The following is a 19,970-nucleotide window of genomic DNA, read 5'->3' on the forward strand; positions in this document are numbered from 1 at the left end:
CCCATCCATGGGCTGGGCCTGCTCCCCTGTCCCCTTGCCTAGAGCAGGAGGGCACACCCTGGCCAGCTGTATCTTGCAGCGTGACACTGGGAAAAGCACCTTCCCTCTGGGAACCGCCCTGCTGTCACTGGGTGTTTGCAAAGCACTCAGAAGGCACTCGGGGACGGTCATGCGTGATGCTGACAGTGCTGACGGTGAAGATGGTGAGTCAGTCTCTCTGAGAAACGCCGCCTCAAAGCTGGAACACCGGAGTGTGATTCTCCTCAGCTGCTCGCTAGCTGTGTGACCCAGGGCAGGTCACTTAAGTTCTCTGTGCCCTGGTTTCCCCATCGGCAAGGGGAGGCTAGGATGGGATGATGCCATGCCCGCTCAGCATGAGGCAGGTCACAGACAGGCTTCTCCCATCATGGCCAAAATATGCCCCACCTACTGCCAGGACAGCTGTTCAGCCCAAGTGAGACCCACCAAGAAGGTCGGTCCCAATGCTCCCCCGAGCCCGGGCCCCTCAAGGCTGAGGAACAGTCAAGTCTTGGCACCTATAGATGCTGGCTACATGCTGGTGCAGCTCCCCACTGGCTATGTGACCCTGGGTACGTGGTTTCACCTCTCTGAGCCCCAGTTCTGTCACCTGGAAATCTGGGTAAACAATAGAGCTTTTAAGAATTCTCACTAAGGTCTGGGGTGCCGAGGGCTTAGCCCTGAGCCTAGACGTAACATGTGCCCAGGACAGACGGTAGCTCTTATGGCTACCTGAAGCTGCGTGACCTTGGGGAAAACTGTTGCACCTCTCAGGTCAAGGCTGCGAAATGGGAAATGATGATAAGAATACCTGCCACGGGGCAGTGAGAAGATTCAATGAGCTGATCCCCCTGAAACCTTTACCACAGGCAGCATGCTATGAACACTGGCCTTTAATTATGAAGCATCCATTCAACAAACAACATTTAGCCTGGGGCCAGGCCACCACCAGGGCACAGAATGCAGCAAGGGGCCACAACCTGCCTCCCAAAGGGCTGCTGAACGTTTTCTCCTGACAGAATGCCTGGGCTCCAATCCCAGTTCCACTTGCTAGCTGTGTGACCTTGGGCAAGTTACTCATCTCCTCGGTGCCTCTTGCCTTATCTGAAAATGGAAATAATAACAGTACCCCTGTCATAGCTCTGGAAAGAATGTGAGGGGCTTAGAACAGCGCCTGAGGAACCACAACCCCTCAACAAGCATCAGCTGTGGTTATTACTGTTGCTGCCGCTATTGTGTGCTGTCTGGGCTGGGCCTGCCCGTCAGCAAGCCCCCTGCAGCCAGGCCCCCTTCTGCAGCTCACAGACTTGGGAAGTGTTAGCTCCTGAGAGGAGCTCCGAGTACCCTGCAGAACAGATGCTTCTGTGGGCTTCCTCCCTGGTCTGTTTCCCCAGCAGCTGGAACACTTAGGAAAAAAAGCTCCCAGCCTGCTGGGCTTGTCAAAGCAGGGCCAGATTTACTAGAACCAGGCTTGGACGGTAATTTTGCGGTCATAACAACTATTTTCTTTACATGCTGCTATAGAAAGGGGAACCCCCGGCTTTAAAAAAAAAAAAAAAAACCTAATTGAAGACACCATCGAGCGTAAATATGCTGGAGTTTTTAATAAAAACATGATGGAAGAAAACATTCAAAGCTCAATAATCAGAAGCAATTTGCGTTGTGAGGGGAGATGTGTCATTCCCCCCCCCCCTTGGCTGTGCTCAGCGCGGGACTGGCTCTGGGGCTGGCAACTTTAGACCTATGGCAAAAATAATGAACAGCAGTGAGGCTCGGAGATAGCCTGAAAAATATCCTGGAAAAGAAAAACATATGCCAAAGAGTGTGGTGCAAAAGTCATATTTCATGCCTGACTTTAGAGAATGTTAATAAGGATTAGAACCATACTCCAACAGAACAACTATCAGTCAAGACGGGTAATTAATTCTGCTTCAGATCTCTGCTTGGGAAAATGAAAGCGGTAAGTGTTACTTCACAGCATAGAGATCCCACCGCACTAGAACAACTCAAAGAACTTCCAGAGCTGTGTCCTGATCCCAGCTGAAAGGAACCTGCCTGTCGCTGGCAGTCTCTCCTGATCCGCTGCGGTGTAGATTTGGGGATCTTTTCCGAATTGTAACAATATCAAACTCTTTTTTAATTTCAGGATTGGTTAATAAATATGATTAAGATAACACGTCCCAAACCACATGTCCTCTGTTCGGCCTCCAACATGTGGAGGACAGATGTGTCTTCCGTGCACAGATGACCCAGTCGGCTGCTCCCCCAAGGCAGGGACCCTGGGAGACGGAGCCCTGAGAGGTCCTGGCAGCCCAGTGGCCCTCTGTGGCCCTGGCCAGGCTGCTGGCCTCCCTGTGACCTGCTGTAGGGAAGAAGGGCCAAGCCCAGGGGGTCTGGGAGCCTGACACTAAGAGGATGGAGAGGTGGTGGAATGTGGCGCTGTGCTCACCTGGCTCTTGTCCCTCAGTGTCCCAATTGAGAAGATAAAATTCCCAAACCCACATGCTATACAGAAAGCTCGCAGAATCATTTCATCATGGAGGCCTGTTACCCCCTCTCAAGAACCAGAATCATAGGACCTTCCCCTCTCGGTGACCTCAGCCCAGGGGGACAGACTAGGTCACTGATAAAGTCGGAGTTTGGAAGAGGGTTCTAGAAAGAATTGTGGAGTTGCCACATAGACTCCTAACCTGGCAGAGGGCAGACTGAGGTTCCTGCTTCTGTTCCGCTACAACTAAGATTTGGGGCAAGTCCTGGCTACACCTGGGCCCCACTTTTCCCATTTCTACAAGGATCTTGAAGAGGCCTTCAGCTGGGACATTCTAAACCAGCCCAAGGTCCTGGTGGTGGGTGTGGCCCTGGTCCTCCGAGGTCCCTGGAGGACAAGGAGAAGCCAGGTCCTGGAGACCAGGGTAGGGAAGCCAGGGCCATGCTGCTATCCACAGCAGGACTCCAGCTCTGGGGGTGGGAGGCAGCAGGCTCAGAGCCAAGGCTGGTGTGGGTAAGCACCTCTCCCACCCCAACCAAACAGGGCCCTGCCCCCAGAGCAAGGCTCTGGGCCAAAGTAGGAGTGAGCCTCTGTCTTAGCTTTCCCTTGGAGCTAGGAGGGAGGAAGGAGTTAGCCCAGGCCAGGCAGAAGGGCTAAGGGTGCAGAGAGAGGAAGGGCATTCTACATTAGTGGTAGAATGAATGAATGAGTGAATGAATGTCAGAGAGAGAAGAAGGCTTCCCAAACCCATCACAGCAGGCAGGCAGAAGACAGGGCACCTCCTGGAGAGGAAAAAGGCTACTAAATGGTCCCTTAGGGAGGGGCACTATGACCTGGATGAGCCCCAGCTGCTGCAGGGCAGGGGTGGGGTAAATTCTGGCCTCTTGGAAGAGGCGGGAGGGTCTCCTTTCAAGATCACTCCCTTCTCCGAGGCTACTCAGGAGGTCAGGCTCCACCTGAGCTGGATGGGGTCAGGACTGCCTGGTGGAAGAACTGTGTCACTGGCCGCCTGGCCTTCTTTCAGCTGGGGCCCACTGGCCATCGACTGCTGCGTGTCTGGCCCCCTATTACCGCTCAGGCCCTGGCCTCCCTGTAAGACCCCAGGCCTCTCCCCTGCCGAGGAGCCCAGGCTAGCGGGCAGACGCTGCGAGCCCAAGGCTGGCCCGGCCCGGCTGATATGAACCATCTGCGTTGTCTTAGGCCGCCCCTCTGCCCACTGTCCCTCTGAACTCGGCCGGTTCCCGCGGGCCTTTTGATGCCTCGCAGGGTCACAGACCCCCGCACACAAATCACCGCCGCGGGGCTGGGGGTGGGGCGGAGGCGCTGAAACCTAATCCGCAAAGTTTGCTCTGCTGCCGCCGGCTCGCTCCTTCCCTCCTTCACTCGACCACCAACCCCCCTTTCCAAACAAGGCTTATTTTTCTTGCCAAAAAAACAAAGTTGGTATCAAGTGTTTCGAGGGAGAAAGTCTCTCCCCCGCCTGCCCCCGGCCTGGAAGGAAGGGCCAGAGATGCTGGCTGAGCCCAGGACTGCGGAGGGGGCTCCGGGAGAGCACGGGCGGGAGGTGAGCTCCGGATCCCCAGGTCCATTGGTCCCCTTCCCAGCTCCGGCGGGTCCCCATGCCCTGCTTAAGAGCCTCAGACCCGACTGTTTTTGACCCTGCCCTGTCCCCCTGGTTGTCCCCTGCCCAGATGGGGCTCCCTCCTTGGGGCTCTCTGTCCCAGAGTGGCCAGAGAGGGAAGCATCACTTCCTGCCCCTTCTCCCTTCCCATAAAATAGCCCTTGCCTGTCGCTTTTACGAGGTGACACCCTGCTTTCAGCCCGATCCTCCCCACGCCCGGAGCCTGGGCTCGAGAGGGAGGAGACTGCGTGCAGTCAGGCATCTCTGGAGCGCTCCCAGGGCGCACTGGGGTCCCCGGGAGGCTGCCCCGGAGCATAGCCTAAGAGCTTTAAAAGGAGGCCAAGGAGTCGGGTGTATTAGAGACAAATTCCTACGAAGTCCCCCCTCCAACTCCGTGGACTCCGGGGCTTTGGGTCCGAGATCCTAGAAGCCGGGCGGGAGGTCGCCGGCCTGGTCCTCTGGAGGGGGTAGCGGAGCCCTGGGGCTGCGCGGGTTTCATTTGCTGGGTGTTGGTTTTGCTTTTGGTTTTTTCAGCCTGTGCAGCGACCCGGAGTCGTGCGCGGCGGCTTCTCGACACCCGCGTCTTCCCACGGTGCCCGGAGGCGAGTGCCAGCAACAAAGGTGCGCGCCTGCGGCGCCCGCTGTGGGGCTGGAGTTCTAGTTGTCGGAGCTGGCAGCCAGGGCTCGGGCAGGGAGGCGACCTTGAGGGCCTGGTTGGTAGACCTGCCTGGATCTGGGCGGCCCGAGCGCCGCAGTAAAGATCTGCACACTGTGGGACAGGGGTGGCGGCGGCGGCGGTGGCGAGAATAGAGGCGCCACTGGCCCAGCAGAGAAGCAGGTTTCTGCAGGGGTTGAACAAAGGAATTCGCCCTCGAAGAAAGGGGCCCAGCGAGCGGCCGGGAATGGTCAACTCGCAGGAGTACCAGCATGGCGACAGCAGTCCCAGGGATCCAACGAAATCCGCCCCGCCGAGGACCCCAGGCTGGCATCTCCATTCGACCTCTCCCTGCTTCTCAATCCTGCTTTAATGGGGATGGTGGGTGTGCACTACCCAGTGCCACTTCTCCTGGGAAAAGGGGTCAGATGGGGCCTGTGCTCTCCATCAGTGGAGGCAAAAAACCCCACCAACCTGTATCCTCTGTATCCTGAGTCCTCTGCCCCATTTTCCAGAAGCTGACAATTGAGGCTCCTCCAAAGCAATCCCTTCCCCCACCTTTGGTGCAACGCCTGGCGGCCCGGGAAACCCAAGCGCGACGGGAAATGGAAGGGGCGGGGGGGGGGGGGGGTTGGAGCCCCCTCCTCCCTGAGCCCTCGGAAGGGGTGGAGGGGACACGGTTGTAAGGTGCTCGGCTTCTTTTCTCTGCTTGACATGAATAAGGGGATTAGGACGGCAAGTTTCCGTCGTTCACTCCGTCGGACAAAGGGCCCCGCGGTTTGAGCGGCGCAGCCTCTGATTAAACGACAGAGCCCTGTCACTCAGCACCATCCTAGGTACTTGTGTTCGTGACATAATCTTATTAGAAGATAAAACCGGCGAAATCCTTTTCATAATGAAAAGTTACATTTAATGGCTGGACTCGCCCCCCACTCCCTCCCCGGACCCTGCTCGCCTCCCCCCCGTTGCTGTTGGATATGGCTCGCCTGTAATTGGCATTTAAAGCACCAAGTCCGGGAGAAAAACGGGGTTTAGGGTTTTTGTAATCCCCCTAAACTGTCTTTGTTCGAAATCTCCACAGATACAAGTCTGTTAAGAGTAAATATTTGTGGATTGATACAACCCCATTTCCCCCCTGCAAACCGAATCTGAAAAAAAATCCGCCCTCCCGCCGTAGTGCGGCGGGGGCGCCGGAGGGAGGGGGCTGGGTCGGCCCCACTGTCCGCGCCGGGAACTCGGCTCTCCGGGCGCCTCGCCGCCTCCAGGAGTTGAGGGACTTTGCACATTTCTCAGGCGGGAAAAAGGTCTTAGACTCTTTTTTTCAATTTTCTATTCCCTCGATAAACAAACCTCCCGATCTCGCCGCTTTGGGGCCTGCCCGAGGGGGTCGATCGGAGGGCTTGGGGAGGGGCGAGGGCTTTGCTCAATTCCGAATGAAAATGCGAACTCTCTCCGCCAGCCTTGCTCCCTTCCAGAGCGTTTAAGTGGCTCGGAGGGAACTCCTGGGCCGCGGGAGGCCCCGCCCTGCAGAGCTCCCCGAGTCCAGCCCAGGAGAACACCCGCAGCCGCCAAGGGCCCCCGCAACGACAAAGAGCCCCGAAGGCTGCCTCGGGGGTCCCGGGCTCCCGGCTCCAGCCCAGCCCGTCCTGGGATCGGATTCCTTCATAAATCAGCGGCTGGGTGAAAGGGCTGCGCTTTAGAAAGGGCAGGACCGTGTGCGCGTATTAGAGCCCCCGGTTCCCAAATCCGGGCTAAACCCCTGGTGACACCGAAATTCATCAACCGCCGCTGGCGCCCGCGGCTCGACCAAGGAGCCCGGGAGCCAAGGAGCCTGTGCACGGCGCTGCCCCACTCGGGGGTGAAGGAGAACGAAGAGCAGGAACCCTCCGAGAGGTGGGCCTGGAGGAGAACGCGGGTGGAGACCGCCGAGAGCCCTCCCGCCCGCGCGCCGGAGGTGGGGGCGCTGAAGGAAGCTCCCTACCCGGAGAAAGGCAGTTATTCTAACCTTTTTCCTTCTCTGGCAAGGACTGGCCTTACTGGGGGCGTTCCGGCGGGAAAAGGGCAGTGATCCCCCCACCCCCTGCACACACACACACACCCACCCTTCCACGCTGGGTGCTCTAGGGAGAATCACTACGACTGTCCAAAGTGGGAATCTGGGGCTTCCGGAAGTAAGGGGGTGGCTCCCATCCGCTTTGGCAGTTAGACCTGCTGCGGGTGGGGGGAGAATCTGCTACAGGAGTAACTTCGGATCCGAGGGAAGTGACTTAACTCCCTCAGCCTGTGTTTGCTCACCTACACATGGAGCTAGAGCAAAAAAGGTCAGTGCACATCCAGGCACTGGAGAAACACCCATTCCTTTCCTTCTAGGTGCACTGCTGTGGCTTGCCCCTCTGGGCTTAGTGAGGCTCTGCTCTGCCCGTTCACATCTACACCGGCCACGCTCAAGAATCTGTTGGGGAAAATTGGGGACTTACGTGCTTCAGGAGTGACGGGGGCCCATCCACAGGCTGCTGGCTGCCCGCCTCCAAGGACCAGTTTCTGACAGCCAGACTTGCCCCATTCCTTTTGCAAGGAAAAAATTCAAAAACACCAGCCTAGACCCGGGTGAGGAGCGAGAGGGTGGGCAAGGCTGCTCCAGGAGGCCTGTTGAGGAGGCTCCACTCTCTGGGCCTCCCACTCAGGGCAGACAATGCATTCCTGCCGGGCAGGGAGCCTCCCGCTTACTTCCCAGGCAGGCAGGAAGGAAACATACATTGACTGAATGGAACGAAGGCTGGCATCTTTGGGTTTGTTTCACTTTGCTCTGAGCAGCCCTGTGAGATTGGGATTATCACCCCTGTTACACAGAGACAGAAACTGGAGCTTGGGAAGAGGCACCAGCTTTCCTAAATGCCCTTGGCCTGTGTCACTGGGAGCCAGAGACATTTTCAATCCAGATCTGTAATTGCAATCTTGCTGTTTCCTTTGAGAAAATGTGCCCCGCTCAGAGGGTCCTCCTTTTAGAGGAGGTGGCCCCAGAGCACCGTGGTCCTCTCCATCTCCACAGGCTCGGGCAACTCCAGGCCTGGGCGGGTGCCCACACCCAGCCAGCCCAGCAACTATGGCAATTCAGGAGTCACGTGACGACAGTCACTGAGTCTTGGAGGATAGCAGGAGGCGGGAGGGGGGAACAGCAGTCACACCCAGCTCCTCCCCTCTCACCATCGTCGCTGCTGCAGCACTGGCAGAGGCACCTGGGGGTGGGGAGGCACCTCTGGCAGCACGGTGTTCCAGCACGCTCACTCATCTTCCTGCACCTAGCCAGCTGCTCGGTGGTCTCCTGACTCCTGTCAGCCCTGGTGGGCACCTCTGATGCTCTGGGCAGCCTACAGGACCCTCCCCGCTGGCAACCAGCTCACAGTTCCCGAGGAAACCTCTTACAGCACGGCCGGCTAGGAAGCAGCAAACATCTTTGTTTCTTCTGGAACCAGATTCCAGGAACCGGGTTTTCCCCCCCCCAGTTCACCAAGTGCCAGGCCAGCCAGGTGCTCCGCCATCAGCCGGCGCACTTGGTCCAGGTCTGGGCCTGGCTCCCAATTGGGACAAAGCCCCCTCCCCCCAGACCCCTATACTCCCCCACCTCCCTTCAGCGCTCCGGGGTCCACCAGGCAGGTCCAGCAGCTGCCCGTCAAGAAGCTGAACAGAAATGGATACAGGGACTTCCCTGGTGGCACAGTGGTTAAGACTCCATGCTCCCAATGCAGGGGGCCTGGGTTCGATCCCTGGCCGGGGAACTAGATACCACATGCATGCCACAACTAAGACCCGGTGCAACCAAATAAATAAATAAATATTAAAACAACAAAAAAGAAATGGATACAATATTGCCCCAGAAATAACAAAGGAAGGGCCCACGCAGGAATTTATTTGTACTGATCAGGCCGGGGAAAGGTAAAGGGCAGCGAGGAAGTGCTGTCAGCCAGGCCTGAAACTCAAGAAAGTTGCCATTCGGAGCACAGTGGCCCCTTATACCCCTCCACTGCCAACACTGCAGTAGTTAAAGCAAACACTGGCCCTTCACCGCCCTGTCAGTTACACCTTCCCCCCGAAAATTACACAAACTTTGAAAGATTTTTCTGAGAGAAGATGGATGCTTCAGGCAACTTGAGGTCAAGGCTAGGCTGTTTAAAGTATATTATTAACAAATAAACATTTACTGCACACACAAAAAAAAAGAGAAAAAAAAAAGGAGAAAAACTCTATAGGCCACCGGGGAACCAAATCATGTTGCTTTTGGCTTCAAATGACAGGAGACATTTATGACATGAATGGAGAACACCAGCCGGTTGATGAAATGGCAAACGTCTGCCACTTCGCTTCCTCTGCCTTCGTGAATCAACTTTTTCAAATATGGTTTTCAGCCTTGCCTTCCCCTCAATACCACCGCCTCCCCACTTCTGACTGCAGTGGCAATAAATGTATATAATTTTGGTTTTGCTCTCTGCTGCCATCAGCACAGAATCTGGGGGTTGGAGAGGGCTGGGTCAGCCAGAGAGCCAAGGGCCTTGGGTCCTCCTGCACCCTCAACTGAATGACAGCTCACAGGAGCTCCCTGGATGAGTGGACCACCCCTCTCTTCTTCCCTCCCCTGAAGCTGGGGCCTGACTGTGGCGTCCAACAAATAGGAAGTTATAACTCAAGTCATTGAGAGTATCTTCCGTCTCTCCGCCTAACTAATGCCAAAGTAGGACTGGGTGGTTGTGAGTGTGTGTGTTTTCCCTTTTCTGTTTTAAAAACCTCACAGCTGCAGGGTAGAGGAAGTTCCTTGGGGAAGCACTGCCAGCTTTCATGGACCAAAAATACCTCCTTGGGCTGGAGGAGCCTCCTGACTGCCCAGACTGATGTCTCTCACCTGAAAAACATACAAATCCTTGGATCTCTCCCTCACACACCCCCTCTTCTGACTCTCCCCTGCAGCCTCGGAGATGTCGGTTGAGCTTTATTTTCTGTCATTTGAGTCACAAAAACAAATGAGCATGAACAGTTTTCCAAATATTAAATTATACTATTGTGTGCTTTTCCACGTTATATGCAGACCAGGTAGATTCCAATTGTTCCCCAGTGGAAGGATCTTTGCTTTAGTCCAACCTCCAACCCCCAAGGAGAAACAGGTCAGCACACCAGGCCCACCCTGCTGCCTGCCCTTCCTGCAAATGCACAGTGGGCATTTGTTTTCACTCATGTAATCAGAAGCTTTTCTGCCTCTCTCGAAGTGCAGGAGAGGATACTGGATCCCATGAAGTGTGAAACATTTACTGAAACCTCCCCACCCCCACCCAGGTACCTCGTGTAATCCTCACAACCACCCTGAGAAATATCATCACCCCCACTTTGCTGATGGAGAACATGGGGCTCAGAGATGGGCAGCCACTTGACTAAGATCACACAGCTACTGAGTGCTGGGCTGTGAACCCAGGTCTGTCTCACACTGTCCCACTCAGGAAAAGGGAATGGTTTTCCCAGGGTATCCCTCATCTTCCCTGCACAGAGGCTTATGACAAGCCTAGCATGCCAGCTGCCCCTCTCTTTGGCAGGGAACCCATGGGCAGTTTGGTGTGTGGCCTTGGAGACAAGGCATTCCTTGCCACGCTGATGGTGATAAAGTAACAACAATAATTTCCAGAGTATTAACAACATGCCAGGCAAGATGCCAGGTCCTTTGGGGCATGTTATCTCCAATCCTTATAAGAATACTTTCCCCCGGGTGGCTATGTCCCCCATTTTACAGAAGAGGCTCAGGTAGGTGTCAAGGCTCTGTGGTCCTAAGCCTGGCTCCAATGGGCAGACAGGAGGGAGCTGAGGGTCACCAATCACATACCCCAGAGGAGATCCTCACAGCCTGCTTCCCCCACTCGAGAAAAACCCAGCAAACAAATTAGGCTATACCAGCCCAGAGCCTAGGGAATACAGGGTGAGCCGCGAGTCAGCTGTGAATAATGTCTCTGTTCAGCAGCGGAGAACTGCAACCTCAGGAAGGCCTTTGGTTACCTTTCCGCCTACAGCCAAGGTGCTAGGGTTAAATGCAGAGGTGCCCTCCCAGGAGCCAGAGGGTCCCCAGACTTGGGCTGGCAGAGTGAGCCTTTCAGCCCTTAGATCTCCAGGAAGAGCACTACGGAGGCCTTTTAATAAGGGAAAGCGCTGGCTCTTCCTTCCAAGAACATCCACTTCCAGGACAGGCCCTCTGGCCCAGACTGTGGGCAGGGGTGTCTGCAGCTCCGAATTGGTCTGATGGGGGCCATGCCAGCTGGGGTACCCACTGGAGGAGGGGATGCTGCTGGTAACTGGCACCCTACAGCAGGGCCTAAGGGAGGTCTCCCAAACTGGAAGCAGCAGCAGGCAGAAAAGGCTGGGGCCTGACTTCGCTCTACCCGTGCGCCACACCCGCCGCTCTGAGGAGAGGTGAGCCTCCCAGGAAGGCCTTTCCCGGTGTAAACACTTCCCAGGAAAGGAATGTGCTGGGAAGAGCTGGTTGGGCCACTGGAGCCGCAGCCAGCTGGGGTAAATTTAAAAGAAGAAGAAAAAAAAATCACCGCAGGACTCAGACGGCTTTTTGTGAAACTCAATCAAAGCTTCGCTGCCCCACTCCTGCTGCAGTGGGCGCATCCTACCTGGGCAGGCGAGGCCCAGGGGACCGGCGCGGGCTCGGCGGCAGAGAGGCGAGGCCGCCCGGGAAGGCCCGGTGGCAGAAGCGCACCGCCAGCCCGGGACGCCGAGGTAGGCGCAGGGCGCACGCAGGCTCCGGCTCTCACACCGACGAGGCTCGGGTCGTCAGACCTGGGAGCTGTCTTACAAGCGATTAGGCTCCATTCTGTGACAGATTTTTGGACTCTCCACCGACCCTCCCCCCTTCCGGAGCCTCCTCCCGGAATTCGCCACCTCCTCGGGATAGAAAGATAGAAACCCTTTCCAGACAAGCGACAGACGGCAGGAAAAGAGAGTTACATAATTCTATTTGGCCAAGCGGCAAAGAAAAAAAATTGAGGAGAGGGATTTATGTTGTCATTTTTTAAAAATGCGTTCTCCGGTGAAGGAAGGAGAGAGGTGTTCGTGATTTTGCGTTTGGAGGCCGCGTTTCCTCCCGGTTTCTAACCGGGTTTTCTGTCCGAGAAGGAGCTCGGGCTGCCGAGGGGCCAGAGGCTCGGGCATAGGAGAACTATCCGATGATTTTTTTTTTTCCCCCTGAAGGAGCCCCCGAAAAACACGTACTGAGAAAAAGGAGACTTCGAGTTATGCGTGAAAATGCACAAATGCCGTGGTGGCCTGCGCTCCGCTTTGCAGGTCCAGGACGTGCGGGTGGATTTTATCAAACGCTATTAAATGCACCCAAACGTCAATTAATCACCCCGTGGTGCATAAAATAACGCTGTGCCTCTGGGTCTGTGTCCCGGATCTCTAAAACAAATCGAAAGGAGGAAGAGGCGCTTAATAAAAATAGCAATCTCCTTCCAAGGACCGAGCCCGGCAACTCCTATCGAGACGAAGAAACATTTTTCAAAAGTTATGGCGGGGGTGTGTGTTAATTTCCCAATACCGCTGACGCACAGACTCCACAAAATTGAGAAGGCACGTTCCTGCGCCCACTTGCCTGGATTCTCGTCTGAAAAGCATTTACGCACAGATGCAATAAATATGCATCTGCGATCCTCAAAGAAAAAAATAAATCGTGAAATACATTTTTACTGTGCAAAGAACATCGCTTCCCAGTGAGCCCCCGCCTGCGTCTCTGCGCTGGCTCTCCCAGAGAAAAGCTGATGCGAGATCCGACTGGGTATTTGTCCCCAGAATTGTCTTGATAACAACAATCCCCCTTCAGCCCCCAACTGGCCAGCCTAGTGCAGATACCTAATTGGCATTATTGGAAGAAAGGGGGGGGGCGCGAAAGAGGAAGGCACCGTGAGAGGCATGAATAATGCCCGCCTGCTGCCCTCGGGACCTAGACTCGAGCTGGAGATTCGCCCTGAACCAAAATTCACCCGCCAGCACACCCCTAACTGCACTGAGGGAGAAAGCTCTTAGGCGCCCTTTTTTTTTTTTAAACAAACATATTTTCGGCAAAGCAATCGCTGTTTAATGTTTAATTGTTTTGTAAAATGAGGGAGTTGGCCATTCAGCTTTAAGGGATCATCTAGCTCAACATTTGTGACTTTACAATTCTGTGCTCTGAAGAACCAGGGGGCATCCTCTCCTTGTTTTAAGGAAAAGCTCTGTAAATGACTGAGGGGTGGGGAGGAGAGAGTGAGCAGATATGTACAAGGGGCTGGAAAGAGTCTTTACAAAATGTAAAAAAAAATTTTTTTCAAAAATTTGCACAAATGACTCGGAGGTCCATTTCCAGTTTTCTGGGCCTCCAGCCCGCACGTGTTAAGTGATCCAGGCTGAGCTGTGCGGGGAGTGGCACTGCCACAACCGCGCTCGGGGTCAGGCAAGCAGAGCAAGGCGAGGGGTGCAGGGCAGCAGGATGTGTGTGGACTTAAGGCCGGGGAGCCCTGCTGAGGCGCCAGCCCCAGGCCTCCAACCACATCTACCCCAACTACTTTCATCACTTTACGCTGCTGTACGCCTGCCTGTGGCAGAGCTGACCGGTGGCCTCACTTTCTCCTGGAAGCAGAATCATGTCAGTCCGGGGCACAGCACAAACACGAGCAGTGGCAGTGTGCCTAACCTGGGGTGGTCCAGAAGGGGAGGTCTCTGGGACCACAGAAGAGCTGACTCTGAACAGGGTCCCAGTTCCTGCTCTCACTGCCCCCCAGCTGGCAGGAAGTACAAGGCAGAAAAAGCAGCTCCTGCTGAGCCCCCAGAGCAGGGGAGCACCGTCAGAATAGGTGCTAGCGTAGGGCGCACACGGAGACTTCTGAAGTAGAACCCGACGCCCTCTCAAGGGCTCTGGCCTGCAGTCCCACCTATTTCCAGGTCTCGGCCAAGCTGCTCCACTTCCCATCAGGGCCTGGATTTAGGGACAGTCCCTGGGCAGAGCAGGTAGGCTGCACTTAACTACCAAGCACTGGCAGCCCAGCCTTTTCCCAGAGGCTTGGGCACACACAGCCCCCCTCTGAGGCCCAAACCACTCGAGCAGCCTACCCACCCTACAGCCCCATCTGAAACGGTTTTCTGGGCTTCGCTAGAAAGTTCTCACAGGCACCCGCTTGTCTCCAAATTGCTGCCCTGGGCATCCCCACACCCCTCTTCCTCGTGTTGCTCCTCTCTGCCTCCCTCTTAATCACACTGTCAGGCACAAAACTCAGAGGGTCAAAAGAAAAAGGAAAAAACCAAAACCTGGATCTACTCTTATCTGCCAGGAGCCCCCTGCCAGACAAACCCACAGTCTCAGCTAAACGCAAAAGTCAGTAGGTAGGGCTCAGCCCAGTTTCTGGCCTCAACGCTGAGGCTTGGGCTCCGCCAGGGCGGAGCAAGCCATCCTGCCCCAACACATACACATGGCAAGAAAGAAGGGCTGCTGGGGAAGGTTGACTTGGCCAGTTCCTCACCCCATGGGGAACCCAGGTTGTGGTTTCCCACCTCTTAAGGTCCTCTTCCTAGACAGCTTCTCCAGCCAACAATTATACGAGCAAAATTCCCGCATGGAACGGTTTGGGGAGAATGCACACCCTTTTCTCTCCATCAGGGACTGAAAGTGCAGCAGGAAGCCTGGCAGGAAGGGGGCATCCCTGGCTGCTTGGGCACTTCAGCACCCTGCCATTCCACCTCCTTGCTTCAAGAAGCCCAAACCAACACAAACCCTGCCTTTGGGCTGGGGAAGCACACCGCCAGTGCCCGGCTCCCTAAAGCACTGCTTTCGTTTGAAAAATCAATTCTCGGTCCCCAATGCAGGCCTCAGTGAAGCCAGCCCCTGTCCCACGACTGCAGCATCGCACCCCCTCGTCGGCCCAGGGCCTTGTCCCGCACCCCGACTGAGCGGCCCAGCGCAGGTTTCCCGGACAAAGGATGGCAACGGGGGCTGCCGGAGGGTCCTGGCTACCCCACCAGTGCTGGACGCGCTGGGACGGCTCTGCCCTGCCGGGAGACGCGCAACCGCGGAGTTCTCGGAGCTGACGGGCCCAGCGGCGCGCAGGGCCGGCGGCAGGGCGGACGCGGGCCCGACATGGCAGGGGGGCGGCCGGGCTGGAGTGCCGTGCGGCTGCGGGAAAGGAGAAGGACGAGAGGCGCTTACTGTTGGTAGTCTTGTTTGCAGTACAGTTTCCGATCCCGGAAGTAGCAGCTGGTGGTGAGGGCTTGCTGACACGCCGCGCACTGCAAACACTCCTCGTGCCAGGACGACTCGTTGACTCGCATCAGGAAGCGGTCGGAGATGGGCCGCTGGCAGCCCTCGCAGACGGCGGGATGCGGGCAGTCGGAGCCTGCAGCGCACAGGGCGAGAGACGGGCCGTCAGCGCCGACCAGCCCGGCCCAGCGTCCCGATCGCGCGGTGCCCGCAGCTCCGGCCCCAAAGGCGAGGGCAGCCCGGTACCGCCGTCCGCCGCCTGCGCTTCCCCGGCCGCCGCGCCAAGGGCCGGGCAGCCTCAGCTAGTTCGTCCCAGTCAGCGGACTCCGCCGCGGAGAGGCCGCGGGCCTGGAGCCTCGGCTCGGCGCTGCGCGCTCCCCTTCTCCGGAGATCGAGCGCTTGGTGATAATATATATGAGAACGAGCACGGCGCGGGGCAGCCGGCTGGGACCGAGACAGGAGAGGTGAGGCTTAGGCGCCCGCTGGCTGACACGCCCCGCGGTGGCGTTCGTTGTCTTCTCTCTCTCATCTCCCCAAAATCTGTGGTTTAGCTGACCCAGGGAACATTTCCCTCTTAGAGACTCCCTCTTCCCAGGTGACCTGGCACCACTCTCAAGCTTGCCAAGGTGACTGACTACTTGAGTCCTCCATCACCCCTGCCACCCGCCTCCTACCTCTCACCCGGAGTGGCAGCTCTGGAACTGAGGCCCGGTGAGGATGGGGGGTGGCGGCTGGAGCTGTCCTGTCCTCGCTCCTCCTAGATGGTGTCCCTGCATACCTCTGTTCCCTCAGGATGCCTGTCTAGGCGTGCCTGCCTGTTGCCCCTCTGGTGATCACTCCAGGAGTTTTCTCTCTGTGTCCCCCACGCCCCCATGTTCTGCAAACCACTGTCTTTATCCGTTGGCCTGGAACCCTGTGTCCACCTCGGAACGAGACCCCTGTCCCCTGCCCGTGACCACTCGGGCGTTCCGACCCCGCACTCACCCAGCAGCACCCCTAGAGTGGCGGGCCCGGGGCGCAGGGCGTGCTCCTCCATCTTGATGCCGTCCAACATCTTAGCGCAGTCCGTCTGCCCGCGGGGGAAGCACCTCTCCAGCGATTCGGGACCTGTTGCTATATCCATGGGACGCGGGGCGCGCTGCGAGCCCCGCCGGCCAGGGTGCTCACCCGCCCGCCCGCCTGCCGGCTCGCCGCCGCCGCCGCGGCCCGGGAGCCGGGGAGGCGCGGCCCCCGCGGGTTGGGGGCTGCGGCTGGGGCCGCCGGCTGCCCCGGCGAGCGCGGAGCGGCGACGCGCTGGCCCCGGGCCCCGGCGTCGTGCGGGAGGGCCGGGGCGGCTGCAGTCCGCGCCGCGCTCTCCCGAGCACTCGTAGCCACGCGCGCCGGCTCCTCTGTCACCTGCTTGTCAGCCCCGGAGCCGGGCTGCAGCGGCGGCGGCAGCAGACGGAGCCGCGGGGAGGAGACGGCGGCGGCGGCGGCGGCGGCGGCGGGCGGGGGAGGGGGTGGGGGGGTGCAGGGGCGGCTCCGCGGGCTGCGGGGGGGCGCGGGCGGCGCTGCGGGGTCCCGGGCGGGGCGCAGCGGGCCGCGGAATTCCAGGCGCGTTCCCCGAACTACTCTAGTGCCATAGTGCGCCCGAGGAGCCGCTCGGTTTAGAGCTGGAGCTGGCGGCGGAGGGATACTCCAGCCGGGAGCCGCCTCACCCCTCCTCAAACTTCCTGACATTTGAACTCATTGGTGCGCCTCGTATCCCTGCGCCGGGATGAGCCGGAGGCTCCACGTCAAATAGTGCCGTCGCTGCCCCCCCGTTCCCCGCGGGAGGGCTCCCCGCGCCCCTGGCTTGCGCCCCGCGCCGTGCCCGGCCCCGAGTGCGGACCTGGGCGCCCCGGCCAGGCCGAGCGCCCCGCTGGCCCCTCGCAGAAGTTTGGGTCGCCTTCGAAACAAATCCTTCTGCCCCACCCCCTTGAAAAACTGATTTGGGAGTTGGGGAATGAAGGCTTTCTTTTTTTCTTTCTCGCCTTCTTTATTATTAATATTTTGTAAAGCTTCAGCGCTAAGAGGAGTGGCCCTGAGCGAGGCCAGACTGCACAGACGGCGGGGAGCGCAGCGGCTCCACCAGGGGACGGCGCCGGCCGGGAGTGGCCGCCCGGGGACCCCGACTGTTGGCCGAGGTAGGTCGCACCAGGCTGAGTTGGCGTCCCCCGGGTGGCGGCGCCTTCCCGGAGCCGGTTTCGTCCGTGGAGAGGGCTGGCTGCCTGGACTGAGGGACGGGGACTGGCAGGAGGGGAGGGCTGCTGGCTCAGGATTTGCCAAAGTCCTGGCTCGGGGAGAGGGGGATTTGGCTCCAGATTTGGGGTGTGGGTCCGGGAAAGCGTCAGGCGTGGCAGAGATTGGGTGGAGAGGTGAGCGAAGATCCCGGAAGAGCCCCGGGATCAAGGATGGGAACACTGGGAAGGCAAGAAAGGTGAGGCCCGGTTTCAGGCGACCTAGAGTTTAGAGAATGATTAGGTGTGAGAAAGGGATCGCGGGTACGGGTGGGGCAATGGACGAGAACCTGGCCTCACAGGATTGGGAGTGAGGGCCATGGGTAGAGAGTGGTGGCTCGAGGGTCGCGGACTGAAGACCCTGGAAGATGTGCGTTGGGCTGCTCGAAGGAAACCGGATTGATCGCTGGGATAGGCGACCTTTGGTGGCGGAGGGACCCTGCCGGAGTCGGTAGGCCGTGCCCGGCAGGGACAGGGCCCTGGCCAGCCTGGGCAGCGTGGGCCTCGGCACTGGGGAACGAAAGGCCGGAGAGACCGAGCGGCCGAGTCCAGCGCTGGGTGCGCAGGCCGCTGCGTCGGCTGCAGTGCACCGCGCCCGGGCCGGCTGTGTCTTCGGCCTCCGGGGTCCGCATGGAGTCGCGGCTTGCCCGGGAGCAGGGCGGCCGATGCAGCCCCGAGACAGGAGCAGATTGACCCTGCGAGCCGCTGCGGGGCAGCCCGAGCCCCTCCCGGAGCGGAGCATTGGCGCGGAGCGGGGCGGGGGCGGAGGGCAAGGGAGGCGGGTCCCCTGACCCCGCTGGAGGCGAGAGGGCAGATCGGATTTGGAGCCTGCGGGAGGCTTGGTCAGAAGTGGCCCCCTGTGCCGCGGGGCCCCGCGGAGGGGCCCGGCTTTGTGGAGGATTAGAAGCTCCCGCCCCAGCCCAGTACCTGCGTGTGTGTCGGTGGGTGTCTGTGTGTGTCTGTGCACATGGATGCTCCCGCCTCTGAGGCTCTTACATGTCTATGCACCCGTGTCTCTGTGCACACACACAATTTTTCCGCGTCCCTGCGACAGTCTGGGCTCCGAGTGGCTCCGAGTGTGTGAATCTGTGTCCCCTGCATCCGTGTGTGTGTTTGGATGTGAATCTGCTGGGCCTTACATACCTCCATCTCTTCCGTGTTTTTGTAGGTCTTTGTGTGTGTCCCTGTGTCTGTCACTCTATGCGGGTGCCACGGTCTTTGTATGTCTTTCATCCTCCGTATTGTGTCTGGGATCCTTTTCTGTTTATGTGTCTGCGTGTCACCTTTGTGTGTCTTTGTGTACCTCCGAGTTTCCGAATGATTCTGTGTGCTCGTGTGTCCCACAGTTTTTTTCGTGTGTGTGTCTTTGTGTCTCCGTGTATTTCTTGATTTCTTGGCGTTTTTGTATCCAGGACGGTGGTAAGTAGATGTGGAGTTTCTCTCACACGCCCTTGGTCCCCGGTCCTTGCGCAGCCTGGAAACCCCAGGCCTTGAGCTCCCGAGGCTGGGCCTGGGCCGCCCGCTCCGGGCATCTGGGACGGGGGCGCGACAGCTGCCGGGAGAAGCCAGGCGGACGAGGCTCGGGCGCGCAGAGCCGGGCGGCGCAGAGCCCGGCGCAGGGCTGGCGGACCGATCGGGGGCATTCTGCCCTCTGCTGGCAGCGCTACGTTCTTGCACCCGCTGTCGGGCGACTGCCTGCAGGCGAGAGGGTCCATGTTCCAGGCCCAGATCGATCCTCTCTTCTCCTTCAGAGCGCACTTAGGAATCCTCTTCCATCTATTAGGAATCCTATTCCATCACAGGCCCTGCAGACCCACCTCAGACTCCAAATTCCCGGTACAGCGTTGCATTCCCCTGCCCCTGTTTTCCAATCCCCACCTTCCGTGTGCCGGGCCTCTTCTCCACACTTCTCTTCTCCCCTTTGGCGGAATGGGGGCCTCTGTGGCCCGGCCTCTGAGGCTTCTCTTGACTCCCTGGCTGGCGTTCAGAGTCGTCGAGACTGCCCAGGGTCGCATTCCCAGGCCGCCCAAAGGCCGGGTCTCCAGGCAGAAGGACGTGCAGGCGGCCCCCTCGGATGCCACGGCTCATCTGACCTGGGGCGCACAGAATCTTGGCATGTCACCCCGTGCCCCTGCCGGCGTCACAGCCCACACCACCAGGGCCTACATCAGGAGGGCCAAGGCAGGTGCTCAGAGCTGCCCGCAGCTGCCGAGGTGCGGGTCTGGACCCAGGCAGCTGGCTGCTCTCTCTGGTCTGGAAGTGGGGCTGCTCAGGCCACGAACCTGGGGTCCCGTCTCCTCGTCCTCCCCGCTCACTGTGCATTAATCCCCCCACCCACCCCGACTTTGGATCAACCCATAGGTCCTGTTCCTTGCCCTCTGTCCCGGCTCCCCGGTCCCTCATTCCCCCAGCTGAGTCGGCGGCGTCCCGGCTCCTTCGCACACGCGCTCAGACGCCCCAGGTCTCTTTCAAGCACAATCGTGGCTCCTGCGCCTCCCGCTCCCCCTGATGAAAACGTGGCAGACTGAGTGGTAGAAACAGGGCCTAGGCCCGAAGTCGGGTACCGCCCGTAGGCGGCGAGTGGCATCTTGCTGCGCCTGACGGGAGCCGGTGCGATCCAGGACCTGCCGATTCCCCAGGGCAGCCCCGGGCGCTCCGGCCGATACGGG

General features: G+C 58.6%; 1 protein-coding gene across 3 annotated transcripts in view; it reads right to left on the reverse strand.

Annotated features, from left to right (window-relative positions):
- LMX1B (LIM homeobox transcription factor 1 beta) overlaps window positions 1-16,166 on the reverse strand; it is a 78,383-nt gene extending 62,217 nt beyond the window's left edge. For all 3 annotated transcript variants that reach the window (XM_030858642.2, XM_030858641.2, XM_060299930.1), the window contains exons 1-2: window positions 16,028-16,166; window positions 14,993-15,179 (exon numbers count right to left, since the gene is read on the reverse strand). In XM_030858642.2, the coding sequence (XP_030714502.1) occupies window positions 14,993-15,179; window positions 16,028-16,166 (326 nt within the window). The remainder of the gene's footprint in view (window positions 1-14,992; window positions 15,180-16,027) is intronic.
- Between the last annotated feature and the right edge of the window lie 3,804 nt (window positions 16,167-19,970).

Source organism: Globicephala melas, chromosome 6 (genome assembly GCF_963455315.2).
Source record: "Globicephala melas chromosome 6, mGloMel1.2, whole genome shotgun sequence".
Lineage (NCBI taxonomy): Eukaryota > Metazoa > Chordata > Mammalia > Artiodactyla > Delphinidae > Globicephala > Globicephala melas.